Genomic DNA, 26,878 nt, shown 5'->3' with positions numbered 1-26,878 from the left:
CACACACACACACACACACACACACACACACACACACACACACACACAAAACACCTCGATGCTTTACCTTTGGGGATGGTGATCTGACAGCCCAGGTCATAGTCTTGATGGAGCCTGTTGAAGGCTACCTCCTGTAGCCAGGTCCGTTCCAGCTCCGACAGGCTCTGGATGGCCGTCGGCGTCAGCCGTACACTCCGCCCTGACAGGCTGTTCCAGGTGAAGTCACCCTGGGGAGAGATTTCTATTCTGTCACTTGGCAGAGGAACATTTGTTAGCTACCGGAGCGAGTGGCTAGCTCCAGCTGTTCTTATTTAAGACTACCTCCACTGTTACCACTTTCATCAGTGATACTGTCACCAAAACCTGACCGCGTTGTCAGATATTTTCTGTTCGAAGAATGGGTCTGCAATAACTACAATTGACCGTGATGCCCATAATGATCGAAGGCTGCTTGTTTGTAAAGTTGCAACACCTTGAAAGGAATGGACAAGTCTCGACTATCGTCACAAACAGGTGCTACAGTATCGGGACAGATTGTCCTTAGATTCAAACCTCTACAGCTCAACCCAAAGCATTTTATGCCTGAGCAATAAGTCCTAAAGGCGCACTCCTTAGCTTGAAAGAGAAGCCCAGGTCAGTGAAGCTGATGGATGTTTAGGCTCAGCATTTGTTTTGTTTTTGTTTTTTTTACCTTTATTTTAACAGGGACGACATATTGAGACCATGTGAGGTTTTCAACTGTTTTTTTTATTTTTTTTTGTTTTTATAATTGCCCTGACAGTGCTCAGTGGTATATTCAATCACTTGTGGATCTTCTTGTAGCCATTATCAGATTTAGGAAGGTCTACGACCATCTGTCCCTTTTGAACTGCCCGTTCTTTTCTTTTCTTCATGGTGTTGGATGACAAAGGGATATTACATGCGTGTTACCGCATTTTAATACCCTAGTGAAAAGGGAAGTGATGTTATGGCTCAATATAGTTCCAAAACACTTAGATCAACTTAAATAAGTGCAATTTAATTCCTGGTCTAATTTTGGTAGATGTTATTCACAATAATATTTAAGGGTGCCATTAATTGTGAAACCTTGATTTGGAGGACATTGATTTTAATTAAATCAATAAATTATTTTGTTGGGTTCCATTGAAACATTAATAAAGTACAGTATTTTTCACATGTTGGTATTTTGAGTTTATCTCTAAAATTGCATTGTTTATATTTGTTTAAGTATTGTTTATGCATTGCCAGTAATTTTAGGCCCACTGTATATACAGTATATATACATAGTGGAGCGGACAGTATTGTATATGGTGGGTTAGGGAAAGGGGAGGGACGAGAGTGGATGGCTAGACTAGCAGTCAACTCAAAAAGAGCTTCATGATGAACTCATAAATCACCTCAATCCCTGGGTCTATGGTTCTGCATTCCCCTCTGTCATCCCTACAAGCTGGTGAAGAGAGAGGACAGAGCTAGAGTACTGATGTATTAGCCAGAGATCAGAGCAGGTCAGCATTTTTCATCATGAATCTTGTTCTGGAGGCAGCTCTGCAGAGTGGTCACTAGTGGGCACAGCCACAAAGTCTTAAATCTGACACACACACACACACACACACACACACACACACACACACACACACACACACACACACACACACACACACACACACACACACACACACACACACACACACACACACCTCCTTGAACCGGCCTTAGTACGTCATAGAACTTCATTTAGCTTGTAATTTGTTCTTACGCAAGCCTAGTTTTGTGCAACAACTTTGAATTCACTCCTGCTTAAAGATACAACAATACCCACCTTGTGCTTCCAAAACGCCCCAGCCAGCTGAGAGGAACAACAGCATCCTCCACCAGAACAGTGAAAAACAAGGAGGTGGAAATAGAAGATCTACACAGCTGTACTAAGAGGACAGAGGCTTCTCACCCGCCCTGATACTTCCTAGCTAACGAGCATGCAGAGGAACAGCCAGATGCACTCGCTCCAATAGTTAGTCATTAGCGTCTAGCCCTGTGTGGATGAAACCACAGCAGTGTTGTTGTGAGTTCCCCACCCCACTGGTGGTGGCAGGGAGCTCGTTCCGTTCCAGTCCCCTCCACTGGTTGCACACATAGGACACAGCCGTAAGGGGTGAAGGGAAGGGGGACCTTTGAAGGGGGTCGGGGGGGGGGGGGGGGGGGGGGGGACAGCTGGAAAAGCAGGGGCTGCTACTCTCTTGAGCTGTTGGCATGGCAGGGGGGCTGAATGCGATGGCTGAGCTCCAATTCCCCCGAGTCCATCTATGGATCATGTATGGAATGTCTATGGAACGCTGGTACCTCAGAAATGGTGCTCCCTCCTCACCACTTGGGAGTTCTCTTCAGACTCTAATTCTAGTCTCTATGAGCACATTTACAATACAGTAAACAGGAAAGCCAGTTGACTTTGACAGTGCTTAGTGTACACAACTCATTTGTTACAAAACAATTCAACATGCTTGTCAGAGCCATGACCCACTGGGTGAATTAAAGGGGTCAAATATCTACTATGGCTCCCTTAACAACCTCAGGAAGAAAAATTATCTTGTCCAATTTTATCCTCTCCTCTGTACATACTGTAAACATTTGCCAGAGAACCAATCAATATCGGTCAGTTTGTGTTTCATAATCGCTCTTTTCACACTTGGCTAAGGACTACAGTTGACTAGGAACTACATCTCCCAAACCTGTTAACCATCTCAACTCCTGTTCCACCACCCAGCTCTGGGTCCCACATGGTCCCAAATATAAAGATATATAAAGACAGGGTCCGACCAGGCTGCCTCCCTCCACACTCTTAGTGTGTTTTCCACTACTCACATATTATCATATCCACTCTGCGCCTGAAAACATGTTTACCCTCGACACAGGTAGACCTCATGGCCGAAGATACTGCCAATAGGATGAGTACAAATTGTCACTCAGAATGAGTTGTCCTCAACACATCAATTCCATTTGATTTCCCAGTGAAATCAGGAAATCAATTCAACTTCCTTGCCAACTGCATAGAGCTGAAACAATAAGCTTACTGTATGCAAGTTGATTCTTACCTTGCCTTTCAGTAGCACATTGTCATAGGTCTCAATCATGTTTGAGCTTGCTTTAATAGCGGGATGAGAATAAAATTGTAAAATGGTCGTGTACTGCAATCGAGTTATTCCATTTGCTTTGAACATCTCTATTCAACCAATCATCAGACGATGTGCAAGAAAACACTTCCTGTTATCTAACTATAATCTTATTCAGGTTGTCATGCTGCGGTCACTAATCATATCACTTAACAACTTGGCTTAGGTAGTAATTCAATTGCTTTGAAAAGTGTAAAAGTCTTGCAAGAAGAAAGGTTAACTGTAGCATACCAATGACTGTCATGTAGGGTAGGCTATTACTCTACTGTGATATAAAGGACACGTCTACAATAACGCCTTCAGGCAGACAGAAGGTTCGCTAAACAAAGTATAGAATGTATAGAGGGAGGATCAACATCTTCATCTAATCATGGCTATTCCAGACTCTCAAATCCGAGCTGAAATAAAATCTATTGACTCATGACAATATTCAACCTATAGGTTCTGTTCTCTCCTATGTGATGTATTGTGTGGGAGTGTTACTGTTTGTCAGGGCAGCCCTTCTCTAAATAGCTTTGGGATGGCTCGGCTAATGAGGTGGGCGTATGCACCTTTTTAATTCTGTTCAATGAGCGAGGACAAATTGCACAAATTGAAGCAAAAGAATATGTTTGTTTCCATGGTAACGTATACACAGAGCCTCAAGTGTTCCGGGATATGCAGAAAACATCCCCATGGCAACCCTCGAACGAACGCTCAATCGCTAAACTTGCCCACGCTACTGACCTCACTGAATGGACATATGGTAAAGAAAGCGCATCATCAGTTGAATCAATGCGCATGTTTTCATATTAGAAGACCAACTGGAATGTTCCATACGCTCTCTCTCATTTCTCAGCTAAATGCAGTGACCTAAAACCATCTTCAACAACTCAGCAACCATCAGCAGTAGCAAACTGCACAGTAACTTCAACTACATCATACAATCGAACATTTCATGGTGATTTTCATAACACGCTGTCTGCATGAAAACCAGTGAATTTAAAGTTGGGAAGACACAATAGCCCTGGTTGGCACTCTGCCAAAGACAACATGTTCCTCTCTCTCCATTAGATTCATTCTATTAAGACCCTGGCAGGTACAAACCTACTGCTTTAATTGAGAACACATTCAGCTGATCCAAAGGACCAGATGAACCTGGGCCCAGAAATGAGGTGTAGGATGTCACTCTAGGGATCAACACACAGTCATAGCCTATAGGTGAGAGCATAGAAATAGGGGTACACTCAATATGGCCGCCGGAATGTCGACTTGAACGTCCGTTCTAGTCATTCTTATTCAATGGGTGAGAGAGTGTATAAAAATAATGAATAGTATGAATGAATGACTTGAATAGGAATCCTCTGATATGACAACACATGTCCATAGTGTTGGTTGCAGGACAAAAGATCACGACATCACCCATTAAACCACAGCAAACAAACAATGCAGAATCCTCTGAACATAACTAAGCAATTCACCAGTCAGATGAATTAGTGGGCCACAGGAGGTTTGTGGCACCTTAATTGGGGAGGATGGGCTCATTGTAATGGCTGGAGGTGGAATAGGTGGAATGGTATCAAACACATCAAACACATGGTTTGATGCCATTCCATTCGCGCCATTCCAGACATTATTATGAGCCGCCCTCCCCTCAGCAGCCTCTACTGCAGCGGGCCGACGTGTAACCTCGCTTATGCCCGGACAATAATAGGTTATTGACACCACTCTGGTTCCTTTCAAGTGGTTTCATATGCATATGCCTGTACAGAATCATGTGAAGTCAAACTTTAGAATGAGAATCCAAACCTTGCAAATTAAACAATTTGATCTATCTACGAGAACATTTTAAACAATGTGATTGTTTCTTATGCTGAAGGTACAGGAGGCTATCACTCGTTATACAGAGTATTAAACGGAACTGTATACATCATACAATAAGACAACCACCTCATATTGCCAAGTGAACTTTTGCTCAACCGTTCTTGCACCACTGACCAGTATGCTACAGGCCTCACTTTGAGGATTTCTTATTATAACAACAACCCCATGCGAATGTGATCGTGAACAGATTAAATCGGAGACAGCTGATGTCCCTGTCATCAACTCTCGCCCTTCTAATTTTCTAAATCCATTGTTACCGCGTGTGTATTCTATGTGGTATTATGAAATAGAATCTAATTCATGTAAAAACAAACCTTGAAACACCCCAACACAAACATATCCACACCACAGAGAGAGGACAGGCCGCACATGTAACTAACGGCAACATCTGTTGCCTTTTGAAAATGATCGGCTCTCCAACCCTCACGGTCGGCTCTCCAACCCTCACAGATGTGGATACCACATCGCACATCTGAAGAGGAAACATCCCAATCCCAAATAGGCCTCCCAATCCCAATTTTGCATAGGGATACCGCCTGATTCCGTGGCCCACGAAAAAAAAAAATTAAAAGAGGGAAATGTGTTAAGCGATTGCAGCAAAGGAATGTTCCTTTTTACGTCATTGTTTTCACTCTTTATGTTTTTGTTTTACAAGTCCCGTTGACTCTGACGGGGTAATGGATTACTCGTGTAGCGCTGGAACCACACCAAGGCGAACATCTGCCTGCAATTACAGCGCCGCTGGGCTAGCTAAACTCTGGTTGGCCTGTCAGAGACAAAGGATTGATGGACCCCTCCACCTGCCGTGGTCCATCCGTCTCGCTGGCTGAGAGAAAATAGCCCGGGGAACATCCTGGTACGTCAACTAGCAAAAGTCAAGTTATCAGAAGACAATTGGGGGGGCTAATGAGGACGACCGTGTATCATAAACATTCAGTAAGAAGCAAAATCATGCCTAACTATCCGAGCACCTCAATTGTGAGCCTTCATCTCATCTCGAGCATGGCTGTCAGGGAGAGACTATATTCGCTGCAAAATAAACCACGGTGAAGCAGGGGAGGTAACTACCACTGGCCATATCAACAATTACAAAATATTTAGTGTTTCTTCAGGGGGATGGTGTGCTTCCAATGTACTATTCTAAATTGCAAATATGTGGGACTGTGACAACACACCAGCTCCAGCTCGTGACAAACATACTTGCTTGCTAATCAAGTGGAGCGGGGTCATATGAGGTAGATTATTTTGAAGACATTAGGGTAGCACAAACTCCAAACTGTAACTACATAAGAATGTGTGCATTAGGGTAACTGAGTTCAACCCTTGAGGTTGAGGGTATAGATGACATCATTGTTACATAACATATAAAACCAAAACAACTCTGGTATCTAGCAAATGTGACTGTTAAGGAGAGGTTGTAGACATTACCCCAGTCAGGCCAGTAAGACAACATGAGTTCAATTAAATCATAACCACATTGGCCCAATTTTTCTACTGACAAATTCAATCACAGAATGGTTTATTACTGTAAAGTTTTATTAGTGTAAGTTAAGTACTGTAACGTTTCCCTTCAGCTATAACTTTATGTGTGTGCGAGTGGCCCGTGTGTGTGTGTCATATATTTTAATCATGTAAAACTAAACCACACCTCCTCCCACTGCTCTATTCAGCCTATAGCATGACCCAAGATCGCTCCCCTCTCTCTCCTTCCTTCGCTCTTCTTCCCCACCCCTGTCCATCCAGCCAACCAGCCCAAACACCAAGGGGCTCTGGTGCAAGCGCTCCCTGCTCTCTCTTCCCCTACAGCCGAGATCACCACCACCAAAGAATGTGTGTAATCTCCCATGCATGCCAGCAGGCAAATCCTCTAGCTTTAGAGATCAACAGCGCTGTGAGCTAACGAACGCTCTTAATGATTCCAATATCATATGCAGAGCTTTCAATGATTAGTCAATGGGGGAAAATATGTGGAATTAATGTGCAATTTTAAATGTGCAATTGAACTTGAGTGCTGCTGCGTGATTAAAGCTAGAGAGGAAGGCAAGACCTTTCCTCGACTCTTGGTGAATTGGAGCCTTTTTAAGTAGTAGTTGCGACCTCCGAATGGCCGCACAATAACAAAAGATGAAGATGTCACCGCAAACACGTAAATGTGAGGCAGGAACGCAAAGAAGGGTGTGGCGCTGGATATTAGTTTCAAAACTTGGAAAAGTGGTAGCCATAAACATTGAAAATACATACAAATTGTGACTGTATGTTCTCACATCTCCTTCTTCAATGTCAAGGGTCAATGAATGGATACATATTGATACAACATAGCATGACTACTCTTTGTTTCCCCATTTTAACCACTGCATATACTGTCAGGGACCTGTGTCTTTTAGGGAAATTGATAATGATAATTGATAATGTTAAGGGAAAATACCACCCAAAAACGATCTTTTGGTATTTATTTCATTAGTCCAGTAGAAGCTGGGTAGACAGTGATGGTTGAGTTCCTCACTGGAGATACAAGTACGTAACTTGAATTTCCGTGCCATTGACATCAATGCATGATTTACACAAACGTCTGAGCTATACACACATTTCTCCAGTTAGGATTTGGCCCTGAATCAGGAAACCTTGAAAATATAATTTGTTATGTTTTTTTTTTTTTTTTTTTTTTTTACTATTATAGCTCACATTAAGAATGTCTCCATTTTCTCTTGTGGGCCTGTCAATGTCTCAAAGTAAATATGATGTAGTCAAATACGTGCATATCATAAGCAAACGCACCTGCGTCAAAATGCTTAGACTAATCACACAACAATCAAAACGATAACGAGTATAATCGAAAAATCTCTGGCTCACACACAAACACATTCACACGGAGGGCTGCACATATCTTTTCATGCATACACGACCAAACATACTCTCGCTCTCTCTCGCTCTCTCTCTCTCTCTCTCTCTCTCTCTGCTGAACACATGCATATCGCAGCCTATTGTGTTTCAAAGGGGGCATGCATCTCTGACCTCTGCCCTGGGATTAGCCACTGATCATATAAGGTACAGTCCTTTTTTCAAAGGCTCCACAGCTGCAGAAAGTATTCCATCTCCCCGCAATTGCTGCTTCTAATCTACCCAGCTAGAAGCTCCTGAGTTAAGGCAGCCAGGGCAATGCCATTCCCCTTTAAAGCCACCCTTATAGTAGGATTTACACATATTTATTGACTGGAGGGAGGAAACCCTAAAGTCCTAATAGTCCCACTTTAAGACAGCTTATGTAGGTTCCCTGACACATAGGTTGATTGATGCCTAACATAGGTTGATTGATTTGCTTCATACGCAAGCGCTTGTTACTCGAGGTATGCACACAGTAAAAACTGGAGAGTGTTTTTTGCAGTTAAAATGATTTTCCTCTAGAGTCGTCAAATGAAATCCTTTTAGAGTGTAATTATTACCAGCGGCCGCTAGCGAGAGAGCAAAAATATTGATTCAATTCTATTGTTGTGAAACAGCATGACCACGCCCACTAATGTTGGTTAAATGTAGATTTTACCGCCATCGTCCATTTGCAAGTGTCTCGCGAATGGAAAGAGTGGACAGATCGAGAGCGAGGATCCGCCGAACATCAGAAGTCATTCACAGAACCACAGAATTTCTTCATTTCTAAACTTAATTAGAATTCCAGGTAAGTGCACTGTTATTGGTTAACTTTGTGTGCAAATTGAAACTGTTGAGCAACATTACAGCTAGCTAGCATTGTAGTGTATGCTAACTGTTACAGCACTATTTGCATAGTCAGATGCTAATGTGAGCATCTGGCTAGAGCTAATTAGCTAGCTAGCTAGCTACTGTAACATTAAGTTATACCACTTTTAGTGGTTTATGGACAGTATGTACGCCCGGTGGATCGGTGCATCACCTGCTTTAAATGTTCAACAGAGCGGTATTAGCTATTATCAGTAGCTAGCGGACTTTACTGACTACTGCCAGCAGGTTAGTCAGTGCAACATGTGTTTTACTCTGAAATGGTAAGCTGTTAGCCGACAGTTAGAGGCAGTTGGTCTGTGCTACATGTGTGTTTCACTCAAAGTTAGAGCTATTAGACAGTTTTTAGCTTCGGTTTGGTCGGTGCGACATGTGCATTTTACTCTGAACTTTAGAGCTGTTACCTGTTGACGGTTTTTAGCTCCTGTTTGGTTGGTAAGACACATGGCGTTTACTGTGAAAAGAGAGCTGTTAGTAGACAGTATTTAGTGGCAGGCAGGTCGAGGCAACACGTGTGTTTTACTCTAAACAGAGCACTGCTCTCTTGTCATTTGTGCATATTTGTGTTAACGCAATTTAAATGAACTTTTTTTTCTTGTCATCAAGGATGCAGGCTGTACGTGTGAAGTACAGGGATTGTCAGAAGTACATGTGTTATGAGGGGCAACTGACCTTCAAATCCTTTTTGAATTGTGGTGAGTGAAACGTTTCAAATTTCACACAATATCCTATGGAACAACATACTTATACTGATAAACTTTAAATATGCTTACTTTATATTTACTGTCAAATTGATTGCCAATTACCTTGCTGATAATGAATACAATGCAAACCTGCGCCTCCCCAAATCTCAGATCAGTCAAAGATTGGTTTCTGTTTTGGGAGTTGTCTAGTTATACTCATCTGTAACTGCGCTCATTGTCTTTGCCGGTAATTCATGGTTTTAAAGAATAAGTGATACTAACATTTGGATGCCTCTACAATGAGCTCAGTGTTGATAGCTATCTGTGGTGTATTGCTATAATACTCAGACTGCTGTTCTAATAATTCAGTAAGTGGCAGTAGTAGACAGGCTGTAGACTGCATATAATTGGAATTGACGTGGAAAGGAGCACTAAGTCAGTTTTGGGGTTACGATGTTCACGTAAAGATGACCTCTTGATTTCTGTCTTCTGTTCTGGGTTTTCTCAAAAAATACACAACATATTTAATCAATAAGGTTGTGCAATCTTATTTTGTCTTCACAGTTGCCAATACATTTGAGTTTATTCTAAAGAAACAAGACCTTGGTGTGCAGGAGATTTGTTTACCCCAAGACCCAAATCGTGATGGTGAGTTGCTTATTAGCTTAGAGCTTCACATTCATCCATACAGTCCTGGCTAGCCTAACACATGTTCTGAATATGTGAGACAAGCAGATATATCTGCTGATTTTCTTTTCTCATTTTGATATTTTAAAATGATATTTGTTTCTGTGCTCACCTCTCCCACCCCTTTTAGAACGGTAGTGGGCCTAATCAATTCAAAATGTTATTTTTTGCATTCCGCTTATCATTAACAAAAGTCCTCTAATCATAATAATGGATGTTTCCACCTAAATTGTGTTATAATTACTGTGTTAATCACACCAGTTAAAGTGTTAACATGAGTTGAGCTCCTCTGCAAGCAGCTCCTTATCAAAATACACTGGATACAATGAGGGGGACTCCGATGACACCATTATATTGCAGCAGAGTCCTGCTACAACAAAGACAGCCGAGGATAACCTTTTTCACTCTCCGGGACTTGTTTTACTGTCGGGTGATGTTTTTCTTCAAACAAAATATATGTTAATAACATGTTTCTATGCCTACCATCTCTGCCATCTTTCCTAAGCTCAACTCTGGTGGTATAATAGCCCAGTTAAGTTCTGCACTGCGAGGGGCAGACCTGTTGAATGAGCAATTATTCATCTATGGGCGCATCTGTAGTTTTATAAGAATAAGAGCACCTCCTCCCAGCTGCCCACTGCACTGAGGTTAGGAAACACTGTCACCACCGATAAACCCACTATAATTGAGAATTTCAAAAAGGACTTTTCTACGGCTGGCCATGCTTTCCACCTGGCGAAACCTACCCCGGTCAACAGCCCTGCACCCCCCACAGCAACTCGCCCAAGTCTCCCCCATTTCTCCTTCACATAAATCCAGATAGCTGATGTTCTGAAAAATCGGCATAATTTGGAGCCCTACAAATCAGCCGGACTAGACAATCTGGACCCTCCCTTTCTAAAAGTATCTGCCGAAAAGATTGCAACCCCTATTACTAGCCTGTTCAACCTCTCTTTCATATCGTTTGAGATTCCCAAAGATTGGAAAGCAGCCGCGGTCATCCCCCTCTTCAAAGGTGGAGACACTCTAGACCCAAACTGCTACAGACCTATATCTATCCTACCCTGCCTTTCTAAGGTCTTCAAAAGCCAAGTTAACAAACAGATTACCGACCATTTCGAATCCCACCGTGCCTTCTCCGCTATACAATCTGGTTTCCGCGCTGGTCATGGGTACACCTCAGCCACGCTCAAGGTCCTAAATGATATCATAACCGCCATCAATAAGAGACATTACTGTGCAGCCGTATCCATCGACCTGGCCAAGGCTTTTGACTCTGTCAATCACCACATTCTTATTGGCAGACTCAACAGCCTTGGTTTCTCAAATGATTGCCTCGCCTGGTTCACAAACTACTTCTCAGACAGAAATCAGTGTGTCAAACTATGGAGGTGCCACAGGGTTCAATTCTCGGGCCGACTCTCTTCTCTGTAAACATCAATGATGTCGCTCTTGCTGCTGGTGATTCTCTGATCCACCTCTACGCAGACGACACCATTCTGTATACTTCTGGCCATTCTTTGGACACTGTGTTAACCAACCTCCAGACAAGCTTCAATGCCATACAACTCTCCTTCCGTGGCCTCCAACTGCTCTTAAATGCAAGTAAAACTAAATGCATGCCCTTCAACCGATCGCTGCCTGCACCTGCCCACCAGTCCAGCATCACTACTCTGGACGGTTCTGACTTAGAATATGTGGACAACTACAAATACCTAGGTGTCTGGTTAGACTGTAATCTCTCCTTTCAGACCCACGTCAAACATCTCCCATCAAAACTTTAATCTAGAATTGGCTTCCTATTTCGTAACAAAGCATCCTTCACTCATGCTGCCAAACATACCCTCGTAAAACTGACCATCCTACCGATCCTCGACTTCAGTGAAGTCATTTACAAAAGCCCCCAACACACTACTCAACCAATTGGATGCAGTCTATCACAGTGCCATCCGTTTTGTCACCAAAGCCCCATATACTACCCACCACTGCGACCTGTACGCTCTCGTTGGCTGGCCCTCGCTTCATACTCGTCCCCAAACCCACTGGCTCCAGGTAATCTACAAGTCTTTGCTAGGTAAAGCCCTGCCTTATCTCAGCTCACTGGTCACCATAGCAGCACCCACCCCGTAGCACACGCTCCAGCAGTTATATCTCACTTGTCACCCCCAAAGCCAATTCCTCCTTTGGCCGCCTCTCCTTCCAGTTCTCTGCTGCCAATGACTGGAACGAACTGCAAAAATCACTGAAGCTAGAGACACATATTTCCTTCACTAGCTTTAAGCACCAGCTGCCAGAGCAGCTCACAGATCACTGCACCTGTACATAGCCCATCTGTAAATAGCCCATCCCCATACTGTATTTACTTATCTTGCTCCTTTGCACCCCAGTATCTCTACTTGCACGTTCATCATCTGCACATCTACCATTCCAGTGTTTAATTGGTTTATTGTAATTTCTTCGCCACCATGGTCTATTTATTGCCTTACCTCCCTTATCTTACCTCATTTGCACACACTGTATATAGACTTTTTTTTAATATTCTTTCTACTGTATTGTTGACTGTATGTTTGTTTACTCCATGTGTAACTGTGTTGTTGTATGTATCGAACTGCTTTGCTTTATCTTGGCCAGGTGCAATTGTAAATGAGAACTTGCTCTCAACTCGCCTACCTGGTTAAATAAAGGTGAAATAAAATTTAAAAAATTGACCTAAGCCGTGGCTTCACACAGACAGGCGACCTGCATGACCTGGTTCAAAATGCTGGATCCACAACAGAAGTGGAAAATGGTCTGCTGGAATAAAATGATTATACTAATGGAAGGGAGCATTGTTTTTGAAAGCAAATTGGAATGATGTAACTTTCAGTGAAAATGTGTACTTTCAGGATGGGACAGTGACATGTCATCTATTTTGGTCCTTGTCCACCTTCTGCCACCGTCACCTCATGGAAGCAAGAGACCAGGAAAAACCTCATCCAGACACGCCAGTGACCACATTGTGAAGTTTATCAAGGTGAGGTTACAGTTGACTATTCTGTCCCCATTCCTAATCCTAATTACTACTTTTGTGATTAGGGACAAATCATAGTAAGATCATGTGTAGCTGTAATTTACATTTTCACAAACTGTTTGCGAACCGTGATTCATTTTATTAGCACACTAATGAAGTTCTTGTGTCACAGACTGGGACCAGCATCCAGGGGCATCTGGAGAGCATCACGGAAAGCCTTCAACCCTACCTGCTTGCTGTGGGGACCCAGAGGAGTGTGACTCACAAGTACTTCATTGTGATTGACAAACATGCAATACCTTGTATGTCAGCAGACTCTCTTGCCTGTTTTGATGAGCTTTTCAAAGCTAATTTTGTCTTCGGTACATGCGTACAACCAGGATCTGATAAATGTGTGCAACTTCTTGCTAACCACAATTTATGAAATTGATGTTGATACCGCTAAGGTTAATCCTAGGGTTGCAGAGTTGAGGGCTCGGATGCTGCTTTGAGTTACCGTATGACATTTTTTTTTGAAACACTTAATCGCAGAACACCACGGGTCATTCAAGCAATTTTTTCCGAAAAAGAGGCTGCTACCGAAGCATCATTTTATGGTGCATTACCCCAAATTGGACCGGTTTTGCATAGCTGGTGCATGCGCTATGAGGCTAAGCATAATGTCTTTTTAAAAAATGAAAAAGTTTTAATAAATGTAACTAAAACATTGGCAAAAAAACACTGAAGTAGCATACAGTTGGCAGACAATTGGCATCAACAGTCATGATCGATCCAGGTAAAATGTTATCTTTAAATGTGGTAGAATGACACCATGGTTTTGAATATTAAATGGGCCAAAAACCATGGAAATATGTATCGTTCAGGTTTAGTTGTTTGTCTTAAAGTTCATTGTGAGATGCAAGTTTTTCAGAAAATCCACCATGTTGTTGTTAACGATGAGAGGTTACTGGTTGGTTACATTTGCCCTACAAAACAATATGTCTTGATGAGCAATTTTAATGCATATAGAGTTGGGTGTACAACAGAGGGACCTTATGTAGTTGATGTTAAAGAGCTTTTCTGTCACAAAGCATTTGATGTACAGATGTCTTACAGCTGTGACGATTCAACTTTGTTTATTGTCCCATACTGTTTCCTGTGATTCTAAAAACTGCACAGTAAGCTCTTTAAAACCAAGATGTATTGTATTGCAATATAGGCTTTTTTTAATTTACTTTTAATACAGGGGGGACAGATGCCAAAATGGCATTTTACAGAGGCCACAATTTTATTTTATCATCAGTGTTTTTGATGTGCGAGACGCCAGTTTCACAAGAGCCTCCATGTCATTTTTAGATGTATTGAATTTCAATATTGAGCTTTTTTTCTATGTACAAGTATTAAAGTGAACCATTTCATTTCATTTCATTTAAAGTGGCCAACATTTCATTTCAGTCCACAATTGTATTTTATTATCATCAGTATTTTGATGTGTGTACTGCAAGAGTCTTACATTTAAGAATAAAGTGCTCAGTTTGGTTGTACAAATGCCAATCTTGACTGATAATATTAAATTCTATATTGAGTGAATTGAGTTCTCATTTGAAGCAAAATTGAGTAAATTACAGTTTGTAGAGTTATATAAAGACTGAATAAAGTAGAAATAACTCCCCCCAAAAAATGAACTCTGAAACGAGTCATTTTCACTCTATTTAGACTAGGACCAAACTTTATCTTTGTTGAGTAAAAATGTATTCAATTTGTGTAAGAAATGACACTTTGCACAGATAATATTCAATTCTATATTGAGTGAATTGGCAGTAGAGTTGTTTCCATGTTAAGCTAAACAGAGTGAATTACAGTTTGTGGCGTTAAATGTAAGCACTGAATAAAGTAGAAATAACTTTGAAAATTGAACTCTGCAACAAGAGTAATTATTACTCTATTTAGACTGGGACCAAATGTTATCTTCTGTTGAGTATAATTGTATTCAATTTGAGTAAAAATTTACTCTGATAAATTTACTGTGCAGGCCACAATGGCACCGCGGTTCTGTGTTTACAACAGATGACGTACTCCATTAGTTTTCAATTGTCCTTTGATGTCAAAGCTACCAGGGTGGTCAAACATGTGACCCGAGGCAAAACATGAGGTTTTGGTTAGGTGAAAGGGGAGTGGCTGATATTGAATGAAATTACCTTTGTCCAACTTAGTTAATTATAGTGCTGTGAGTTATAGACTGTGCCCAAATCAAAGGTGGTAATGACAGTATAGCTGAGGCATGTTTTTAAGTATGGCCTTCCAATGTGTGTCAATAACTCTAGGAACTCTTAACTGCAGACGTTAGCTTCAGTAGCCAGCAGCTTCTGGTCTCTTTCCCCCTCTCAGCTGCTTCATCTGTCTAGTAGGCAGTGTGGGCATTGGTTTCTCACAGATTGCTCTGAGAGAACACTCTGCCATACCCACGGCATGAGAACATATCACTACATAACCCATTCCCCAAGAAATAATGTGCCACTCAATCATCCTCCTCAGTCGGGACATCTGGAAATAAATAGAGAATCAATCAGGAGTAATCAAGCTGAACGACCATATCGAGCCACATGATCCGCTAGTTGGTTTCGGAGAAACTTTGGTTGCTAAGGTGGTTTTCTTAGGACCAATAACTAGAGAAAAACAACAACACAATATTTCACAATGTTCCACCATCAAGACTGGAGGTTTTCTGTGGGGGCCAGAAAAGTGAAACATTTTATTTCCCTAACTCCTCTCCTGTTCGTTTCCTTTCCTCTCTTCCTTCCCTCTCTCCTCTCGCATTTCAGGAAACCAGTGTTTGTTCGCCGGATAACAAACACACCGGGGACCTCCAGACGCGCTATACTCGCTGTGACATTTCACACCCCCTGCGAACCACTCGCATCATTTCTCGAGCCCAGACAGACTAAATCTGTGGCCCTTGTGGCCTGTTAATGTGATGTCACAGCAGCTCTGGCTCTTACGAGAGCTTCTTTAGCAAAATGGCATGGGCCACTCTTTAACAGCGCTTAAAAAACGCTCCAAATAGCCCACTGTGAGCGAGCCCCAAGCCACACTGCATTCCATCCGCTACCTAGTCCTCACTTTGACAGACCCTGTTAAAAAAACAGGGATTACAACACTGCTTGGTTCCACTGGGCTGGTTTAAAGCTTTGGTGACAGGGGGAAGGCTGAGCACCAGGCAATGCCCCCTTTACGAGACACATGGCACCGTTTACACTCACTACGCGCTAAGACTCTAAGAAGCCATCAGACGTTCATGAGAATGTGATTGATGGTTACAGAGTGTTATGGCTGTGCTGACTTAAGCAGCCTGAAAATGAAGGCGATTCATAACCAGAACAGTTACGCCTGTAAAGTCGTTTCTCAGATGTCCCGATGGAGAGGTCATTACAGTACATTTATCCTGTCAACTTTCGACAGGCCATTATTCATTCAACATACATCAGGGTTTCTTTAAACTATGGGTCGGGAGCCAAAGTGGGCCGGGGGCATGTGAGAGGTGGGTCGCGAGTTCTGAAAACACATCACACACTATTTATTCTTCATTTGGGTTGTTGGAGGAGGTTTTGGGTCACGGGAGGACGGTCAACTACGCATTAGGGACTCAAGACGAAAAAGTTTAAGAACCCCTGACCTATAGAATGGAAGAACTCAAATGGTGTCCTCCATTGTGTCACTTGAAAACCACCTCAGGTACTTCACCCTGGTTAAATCAATGCTGTGTCCACGTCGTTTCAATTAAATTATGTAGAACCAATGTGGAATAGACGTTGTATTGACGGCTGTGCTCGGCGGGTTGCTGTTGATGCATCACCACTTTGTCATGGACTGTGTCATGAATGCCTACGTATAGGAAATGTTTGTCTTTGAACCCTGCCAACTGAAATGACCAATAGGAAAGGACCTCTTACAGAACTTTCTCTTGGACAAAGAGAATCTCCATGGCTGAATGAGAATGCCTGTCCCCGGTATGACCTGGATGATATCTGACCGTGGCACAAAAGGTCACCATCACATTCTTCCACCTCAGAGAAAAGCTTTTCAGAGTTTGTTTATTATTTTGTTAGACTGTGTGTGTGTGTGTGTGTGTGTGTGTGTGTGTGTGTGTGTGTGTGTGTGTGTGTGTGTGTGTGTGTGTGTGTGCGCACGCGCATCTGTGTATGCATCTGTGTGCGTGTGCATCCGTGCATTCATATGTATGCAGGCTGTGTGTGTGGCATGTGTGTTGAAATTGCCGAAAGATAATTATGTCCTTATCTCTACCCCAGTTGAGTTGTTTTGTGCACAATAACACAACCACAGTTTTATTTACCAGTTGGATTTGATTTAACAATGACTCGCAACGTCACAAGCTGCCACAGTCAGTCATTGCTGCTAATTTCTCTCCGCTCAGTAAGTGTGAGACAAGTGTCACTTCCGGCAGGTATGCGTGTGCGTGTGCGTGTGTGTGTGTGTGTGTGTGTGTGTGTGTGTGTGTGTGCGTGCGTGCGTGCGTGCGTGTGCGTGCGTGTGTGTGTGCGTGCATGTGAGCGAGGGAAAGAGTCCTTGGCTTTTAAACACCTTCAACACAGAAAAGCCGCCCAGTGCCCAGCGTTCCAGCACCAGGGCCCTGCATATCAGTCAGTTCGGTTCAGATTATTGATCTGAGTTGCCCGGCTCTGTACCTCCTCCCTCCAGCACCGCAACCTTCAGCTGACCTCTTCGGAGTCCAGCGTTGTGGACAACTTTCCCTTTTAGCCGAGTGTTACCATGGGCATTTGAACTGTGGGGTGTAGTCAGTGTTCTATCCAATCAATTCATTTGTTCAAGATGATGAATGTTGTTCAACAGTTTGAATTCTTGTTGATGAGTTTCAATGAGGCATTTTTTAATAGCATACTGTACGGTATCGCTCCACTATAAACATAGTCTAACACTGGTATGCTGTCAAGTCTACACATGCACTGCTTTCCTTCCACACATGCACACACACACACACACACACACACACACACACACACACACACACACACACACACACACACACACACACACACACACACACACACACACACACACACACACACAATAGTTCCCCAGATAGTGATATATTGGTGTGTTTATAAGACAATGACTTAATTCTGTTCTCCTGCCCTCACAACTTCCTCCTCAACATCCCTCATAGTGACAAATGACTCCCAAACTACCTATTATGAAAGACTCTTCCACTAAAAGTGTCATTTCATAACTACACAAATCCTGGAGAGATCCGTTCCTTGGTGAATCATCAACAGGCCATAATACAGCCTAAGCTCCGAAACTTTGAGAGCACTTCTGCTGTATAAAGAAATGAAAACCTTGTTGACAATGTTCTTTTGCGAATCCATTTGGGTCCACCCTTTCTAAAAGTACAATTTAGTCCGATATTTTTGAGTTTCTTAATCACACCATGTATCTGTATACTTAGCTTGTTTTCTGGCATGATTTCACCTTCTTTTTGGACTTCTTTACCACAATTAAAATAGATTCCTCTTGGAAAGCAGGAGGTCTGGCCATTAATCCAGCTATCTGCTGGCTGTCACCAGAACCACCCAGCCTTTTATACTCTGTAGGACTTGGCAAGGGAAGAGATAAAGTGCTGGACCTTAACGGTCTTCACTGAATGTTTTCTTAGACAAGGACCCTCCAAGTCAAACTGGGCTCTATCCTCCTGAGGGTCTAAGAGAGAGGGTGGGGGAGTAGCCTTGCTGCCTTTTCAAAGACCTGAGACTCAAAAGGAAGGAACACACCATCGTTTTGTTCTCTCTTTCTCTTTCGTTCTCTGACATCACAGGAACCCTGTGAAACAAAGTGGGAAGCTCTTTGACATTTCTGCGTTGAGTCTGGTGGGGGGGTCTCATTGGGAATACACAGCTAGCTCTAGACATGGGATATACTGTATACTAACGAGGAGGCCTTGGTTGATGTTGTGACGTTACTGGCAAAAGGGAAAGGTCCATCATGGCATCACCTACAGAACAGTGCTTTGACTTAACCACTGACATCTCTTTCCTCTTGAACTCAAAACGTGGAAAAAGGGACAAACAACTTTCACTTCCTAAAGGAACTTGCTCGCTCAGTCCATTGAGAGAGAGTCGCTCAGTCTAACCACACGAGGCTGTCACAACACAAGATAAATGTCCACATGCTGGAGATGAGATAGAAGAGAGACTGAAGGCAGAGGAGACAGCCCTCAAGCCCCACATCACTTCTGACGGATGGTTGTTCGGTCTCCCGTTCATCCCGTTGGTGTTTCCTCTGTCCCATGCACCTCTGACCCTGCCTGTTGGAATCCTCTGAGCTATCCTGTGAGCTATCAGCTCACGGACACAAGACACGACCAGCAAACATACCAGGAGAGTGGGGGAGACAAGCACGTTCTGCTTTTTGTTCAGCCACATGCAATGTTTACCGCAACCAGTTGAAAGTGAAGGGTGTAGCCATTCAGCTGTAATGATGAGGAATGTCATCCTGATGTCAGAGCTTTGATGTGGTAAATATAATATATTGAGTGGGATGTCAGTGTAGTTGAAAATTCACTAATCAGTGATGCTTAACCTTGTTCGGCCTCAATGTATGATGATGAGGTCACACACTGGGCTGTGTGTGTGTGTGTGTGTGTGTGTGTGTGTGTGTGTGTGTGTGTGTGTGTGTGTGTGTGTGTGTGTGTGTGTGTGTGTGTGTGTGTGTGTGTGTGTGTGTGTGTGTGTGTGTGTGTGTGTGTGTATGCATGCGTGTGTGTGTGTTGTATGCGTAGACACGCTTTTCGGCCTGACATTCCTCACCTCAGCATGGAAGCAAGCTTATCTACTCTTAAAGGGAAAATCCACTCAAAAACAATCTTTTGGTGTTTTTTTTCCCGTAGTCCACTGTCGATACAGTCCCGAAATGTTTTGCGTGTCAGCTGTCACATTTTCAAGTTATTGGACTTTCAAGAAGCAAAGTGTCACCAGCCGCATCAGCATGAGCTAAGAGGTCGCACACTGGGCTTTAATTAACTATGGCCACCCATACACAGACCTGTGATTGCCATAACACACACACACATATTCACTCACGCGAGCACTCAAGCGTAAACACCCATTTACACATAAAATCACCACAAGCCCTCTTAGGCCTGTAACCTTCTGTGAATAAGTCGTCTGCAGAATTCTCCTTATATGGTAGAATATGTGCTCTTCATCATCTAGATTGGCAGTGCTTCTGTTTCCAGGAATAGAAATTGAACGTAGAACCACTACACTCACTTTACAGTCTACAATAAAGTGCTATGTTCATTCGCTCTTTGCAATGATAACTCTTCGGAGCATGCAAGTGTAGATGTGAAATCAAGTGGGAATGTCCTTTCTATCCATTCAATCTCCTTCTTGGGCACTGCAGGAAATTGGCTCCATGTAAGCAAAGAACATGAATTTGTCAAGGAGTTCCAGGTTTTTGATCAGGGAAAATTATATAAAAAGCTTTTTATATCTACATCATCAAGGGGAATTTACAGGGAAGCAGGGAATCTTCCAGAGTTCATTTGGACACTGTTTCCATCGGAAGCATATCCCACTATTTTTCCATGCATCATCTAAGTTTTTCAGTGTAGCTGCATAAGCTTTTTCTTTGAATCTTCCTCTCCCCTGGCTGGTTGATTTAGCCTAGCCACACTCCCCCGATCCTGAACATTGCCTTGGCTGCAGTTCACTGAGCTCCATGCCCTTTGACCGTACACAGTGAGACATATCAGAAAAGTTAATCAGATGACAGTGATGTGCTGACCCCTGTCTCACCTTTTGACCCTATGACCTCTGTAACACCACAGGATTTTTCCAGTCCCAGGCTAAATGGGCACTGGAACAAAATAACTGCATCCGATTTTAACGTCCAACATTTGACCCCCGTTGGGCTGTTATGGCGGCTTTAATCCTGCAATACAACTTAAATCATGAGATAAATAAAATAAGAAATCGGTCTGGCCTCTTCAAATGTTTTTTGAAAATGATATTTAACAGTACAGCTTATTCCTTGTATTTATATGTGAGGTTCTGGTCAGATTACACAACCGTAAGTAGAGATCCAACACACTGAATCTGTTTCCTCAGAGTCCAATACAACGTGTTATACTGTATTATTAGTTTGACCATGTTGGCTGAAATCACTGAAATCGCCGGTAACTGAAAAAAAGTAAAGCGTTGATAGAAATAGAAATGTTAGAACTAGAACAGCTCTAACTCAATCAGAATCAATAGAAATCTACTCAAACACTGTTGGAACTGGGCAACATCCTGGATGCCATAGGATCCGACTGTGTTTAATCATGGAGTCAGGTGCCCTGAAACAGCCTTCTTTGTGCGGCCGATCACCTGAGTCCTATTTGCAGAGGGAGTGGTTGTGGTTGGGGCAAAGCAAACAGCCTTCAGGAAACAACGAGGACAAGGTGAGCGGGAAAAGGGTAAGGGGGCCAGACCCCGTTACGAAACATCTACTTAGTACTAGAACAATGAGAGGAATTTGGAGCCTGTCTGGGCAGGTACTTGGCCCTCAGACTGACGAGGCTCTCTTGAATGTCTCCAGGATAGGGAAGAGGGTGGATGCGGGTTCCTTTTGGCCAGTGATGCCTCGGTTAGGGGGAGAGGCAGGAGGGCAAGAGAGAGTGTGTGGACAGGGGGACAGAGACAGAGGCCCAGCCACTGTGACACAGAAGTCTTTTGAAGGTCAGCTGACACCAGCACGTATGTAATCAGTCATTCAATTAATCAACAATTAAAGAATCCGATCTGTAGTTAATGTGTCTGATTTTCTGTCTGCTTCCTCTCTCTGAGTCAGTCACATGCACGCAGTAGCCAATAGGTCTGTTGCTACATCACATAATGTACCATATCTGTAGCCCTTTCCTGCAGTCATATGACCAAAGCGCCATCTAGTGGCCTCATGGGTGGAATGTTATTAATATTTTTCACAATTTCATAATTAATAAAAATTCTAAAAACATGTCTGTTTCTATGTCAAACAATGTTGTTATATTTCAGGCTTCTGTGATGTATATAACATGTAATATTGGGATACAAACTTAAAATTGAATACATTTCAACTCTATATCTGACATGGTTCAGGTGTCTTCTTTTTTTAAGCCCATAACCATGTGTGTGGGGTATATACTTTTGTTATGAAGTAGATCTGTTTAAGACTACCAAGAAACACTCTGTGTGACCCTGAGTTATCCCACTGCAGTAAAAGGTTAAAGGACACAATGGAGAGCCAGGGGAGAGTAAAGATGCAGCTTTCGGACAACAGTGATACAAGTCGGAGCAGCAGGAACCAGCCTCAGTAGAGTGAGTGGCAGCTGAGGTTGACATCACTTCCCCTAACCATGCTACAAACACGTGCCATCCTGTGTAATGCCGTGACACTACAACCAGCCACCAGATGACATCCAGATGACATCAACACATCACCATTTTAGTCAAGGAGGAAGCAGGCAGCGGATGTTCGGCCAAATGAGGAAGAGAGAATCCATCATGGAACCCCAAACCCCAACAAATAGAAAGCATGGGGGGGGGGGGGTCCAAACACATTAGATAACAACCGTGTAATAACACACGTCTGGGAATGGTCTGGAACAAAGGGGAGACCGGGTGAAAACCAACCCTGTGGGGTCTGATCATTTTTTTAAACATTTTTGTCATTTAGCAGATGCTCTAAGGGTAAAGAGCAATTAGGGTAAAGTGTCTTACTCAGGGACCTTTCGGTTACTGGCCCAACACTCTAAACCGCTAGGCTACCTGCCGCCCCAGTGAGGAGTTGTGTCTAGGTTGAGTATTGGGTCGCCAGCTCTAGTACACCTGGAGGAGCTAGCATCACTCCGAAGCGAGCAGAGCCTATCAGAGCCTAGCAGAACTTAGCATAGCCTAGTAGAGCCAATCAGAACCTAGCAGAGCAGAGCCACATGGCTGCCTACAAGACAGATTCAAAGTTTATGCCTTGGCAACAGCCATGGTGCTGCTCTCTCCTCTTCAAATCCTCAATGTCTCCAACCAGTATAACACTGGAATCTGGAATATTTATACACAGTGGACAGAATGACGGAATATGGAATTTGTTTATTGGAAGGCTGATGGGGAAAGCTTATGCGGACCTAATCCTCCTTTCCACGCTTTGTCACCAACTTTGGGATCCTTCGGCAGTGATATTAACCTTGGACTGCATCATCAGAATGCCAGAGTTCACGACCAACAGCCAACCATAAACCACTCCTACACACTCGAGGAAGCAGCACTCAGGTTGCTGTGTCTAAGGCTATGTGGAGTCTGCTTAAATAGTTACAATGAAAACCAAGGCACTCTGAAATATGATATGTGCAATGTGTTGCTTACACTCCACATGACATTCATAACTCCAGAGACAGTTGAAGTTGAACGACCAATTAATTGCGGGCGAGAGAAGGCGGACATGTTGTTTATCTAAGTAAAATGTGTGTGAGTGATACCACAAATGAGAGGCTACACACTTGCATGGGCTTTTCATACATACTACGTTTCATGCCCCTCAGGAAAAAGTGTCAGCTGGGAGACCACAGTGTGGGCCAGCGAAGCCAAAGAAAACTGTATTGTTTTTCAATCTTTGGTCGCACTTTTATGAGTCTTCGCCGCAAAAACATAGCTCATAAAGTGAAGTCGACCCACCGAACAGCCTCAGTGGGCAGTAGATTACTCACACATGGGGAGAAATTACCCCACATCATTTCCAAGGGCAAAGACAGCAACCCGCAATGCTGATTTTACCACCCATGAGGATTTACAAGCAGAAGAGTTCTTTGTCAATCTACGATTTGGTTAAGACTCCACTACGTAAACAAAAGACACCACTCACAATTGCTAATGAGGCTATAGTTGCATTAGTTCAGGTATTTTCTGTGATCACCGACAGAATAGACTTGATTTGTCCTTATCTAACACCTCTGTGGTGCCTGATGGCGTCAACCACTTAACCACATCAAAACACGATTGTGGCAACACGGGGTCATTGGCTCTCAGAGCTCCTATATTGTATTACGTAACCCACTATCTTTTAAGTCTCAGAAACGTGTAAATAAACCTGTTTATGAAGGTTTATCTCCATATGTGTCACTTTGGAATGAGCCCTAATGCATGCTGGGATTAAGCAAACATGCAACACATTCTGACAGGTGCAAGGCGTGTGTGTGTGTGTGTGTGTGTGTGTGTGTGTGTGTGTGTGTGTGTGTGTGTGTGTGTGTGTGTGTGTGTGTGTGTGTGTGTGTGTGTGTGTGCGTGCGTGCGTGTGTGTGTGTGTGTGTGTGTGTGTGTGTGTGTGTGTGTGCGTGTGTGTGTGTGGTGTGTGTGTGTGTGTATGTCTGCGTGCGTGCGTGCCTCTCTATCCTCTACTCTGCCTCTCTGACCCTTGCATCATTAGACCTCTCTCTCTCTCTCTCTCTCTCTAATAAGAAGCATCATAGAATGTGAAGTTAGCAAGAGGGAAGACTGTGGGCTGATGGTAGGAAACTACAACATGTTCAGTTCATGAAATATTGGAAACACTGAGGTTCCAAAAGCCCAGGACGTTGTAGGCTACACAAAACCTGTTGCTTTCTTTGCTCAGAGCTCTATGTGAAGCCTGAGTGCACTCACTGCACTGGAACCCTGACCTGGCAGTGAGGAAAAAGAAGACTTATAGACTGGCTTTGCTTGTACTGTTCTTTCTTCATCTCTGTGGTAACATCCACTCAGCCAGCCACATAACTCTCCGGAGTCATGAGGCAGCCTACCACTGACCTTAGCTGCCTCTGGCTTTCTCCTCTCCTGTTTTGATATCTGGAAGGACACTGGATGGTGTGAAACTAAACCGATTTTAGTTGCATGCTTCTATGGGAATTACATTTGAATAGCAGCTGAAATGAGGTGAGGCTAAAACACTACTGTCTGGAGGAAGAAGTAAAACAAGTGTGCATAGCACATAGCCTGGATTCATGTCGATGCTGCACAATGTGTCAGTCATTTCCTTTCAGGAAACCAATATCCTCCCATCTCTGTCCTCTAACATGAACAAATACAGGAGGAAGCCTATGTCTCAACTACCGTACTTCTTAAAACCACAGGCTGTAATGAGAGAAGAATAAGGCAGAATACTTACAAGGTAAGAATTGTGCCTCTCCAAGAATACGGAGTCGCCCATGGTTCAGAACAAGTATCCACATATACAGTAGCCTATCCAAAAGTGAACGAGGAAATAAAATGAATGTTATTTGAATCCTTGCAAAAGTAACGGACCGAGCGTTGTCGTTATATCCTCACAACTCGCTGTATCATCAATTTCGATTAAAGAAAAAAGCTAAACAATTTTTTAAAACACTTGTAACAGGTTTATGCTGAATAGTCAAATCCCCGAATAGGACAACACTTGTACGGTTGGAGGTTATGCATGCCACGGAGGACAGCAGTGTCAGTGCGCAACAGCTCCCGCTCCATGCTGGCTACTCCGCTCTGTAGTGGACCTACTGATGAAGTTAGCGATGTTGCGCCGCTGTTCTGAACAGAGAGGAAACGAGTCAGGGAGAGGGGCTAAAGGCGGGGCACCTCAAGGGAGCACACGGAGAGCGAGTGGAGAAAGTAAAAGAGATGATCGGCCAATGCAACAACAACATACCGATATTCAGTGCATTTTTTTTTTGCAGTGTTACAATACATTTCCTGCAATTCTACGCATTTTGCCATAGGGTAGTGAGACACTTTTGCTGTTTTAAAGCACATGTCTTGCAGTTCTATATATGTTTTCATCATGTTCATGATATCTGTGTGAGAGTGACTGGGGGTCAGGGCCACAGTAACCTAATGTAGCGTGTGTAAAAGAAACGCCTGAGCGGGTCCCCACATTATAGGCAGTTATAAGCTGTTATAGGCTGTTATAAGCTGTTATGGGCTGTTATAAGCTGTTATAGGCTGTTATAGGCTGTTATAGGCTGTTATAAGCTGTTATAAGCTGTTATAGGCTGTTATAGGCTGTTATAAGCTGTTATAGGCTGTTATAAGCTGTTATAGGCTGTTATTGGCTGTTTCCTCTCTCACCCTCCCGTTGTACAATTACTGTAGGCTGTATTAGGCATGGTTGTCACAGCGGTGTGTAATTGGATAACAAAAACAAAATAAACAGTTCACCCCATTGCTTCTACAGAAACTTACAAAGAATCAACAGCCTTTGGAGTATGGACGCTGGGAAATGACTGTAAACCAATGAATGTGTTGTGACCTCATCACTACGCAAAACCCCTTCAGTACATTGTTTGCGGTGGGGGGGCTATAGATGAGACCCTCAGACTTTACAGTTATGCACGATGGCTATGTGTCACACTACTGTTAAAAGGATATTAAAGACAACTAGTGGCTAAAAATAACTCTAAATGAAAAAGCCCATTAGGGCTTTAGGGGGACATTGCTGAGTTTTTGCAATGCTTTGTGTGAGACCAGATTTGAGCAATCCTGGCCAAGGTTTGCCTGCAATTTCTACAAACACAGAAATAAAATAAAGCGGTTTCATCGGGTCACGGTGCACAGGGACTAATACTGGCCTCCTGTGAGGGGTTTACAATACACTTTCCAGGCTCATATTCACTTGAGTTATTGCAAACCATTTGCTTTGCTAGCTGACCAAGGGTTTATTGGGAAACTGTCTTCACTGTCCATCTCTCA

The 26,878-nt window shown here is 43.1% G+C and overlaps 1 protein-coding gene and 1 long non-coding RNA gene across 4 annotated transcripts in view; one reads left to right on the top strand and one right to left on the bottom strand.

Moving 5' to 3' along the window:
- LOC110495817 (rho GTPase-activating protein 6) overlaps positions 1-26,878 on the bottom strand; it is an 81,076-nt gene that overhangs the window by 20,230 nt on the left and 33,968 nt on the right. For 2 of the 3 annotated variants that reach the window (XM_021571270.2, XM_021571269.2), the window contains exon 2: positions 68-227. In XM_021571270.2, the coding sequence (XP_021426945.2) occupies positions 68-227 (160 nt within the window). Of the gene's footprint in view, positions 1-67; positions 228-25,325; positions 25,720-26,878 lie in introns of those variants that run through there. The other variant, XM_021571271.2, reaches the window with a different exon arrangement.
- On the top strand, positions 10,024-14,660 carry LOC118941122. The gene is made up of 3 exons (XR_005037408.1): positions 10,024-10,108; positions 13,033-13,160; positions 13,330-14,660. It is a non-coding gene; the product is annotated as an uncharacterized LOC118941122 (long non-coding RNA).

This window comes from Oncorhynchus mykiss, chromosome 18, assembly GCF_013265735.2.
Source record: "Oncorhynchus mykiss isolate Arlee chromosome 18, USDA_OmykA_1.1, whole genome shotgun sequence".
In the NCBI taxonomy this organism is placed as follows: Eukaryota; Metazoa; Chordata; class Actinopteri; order Salmoniformes; family Salmonidae; genus Oncorhynchus; species Oncorhynchus mykiss.
The sequence above is the reverse complement of the archived record's forward strand: the minus strand, read 5'-3'. Positions and strand labels throughout refer to the sequence as shown.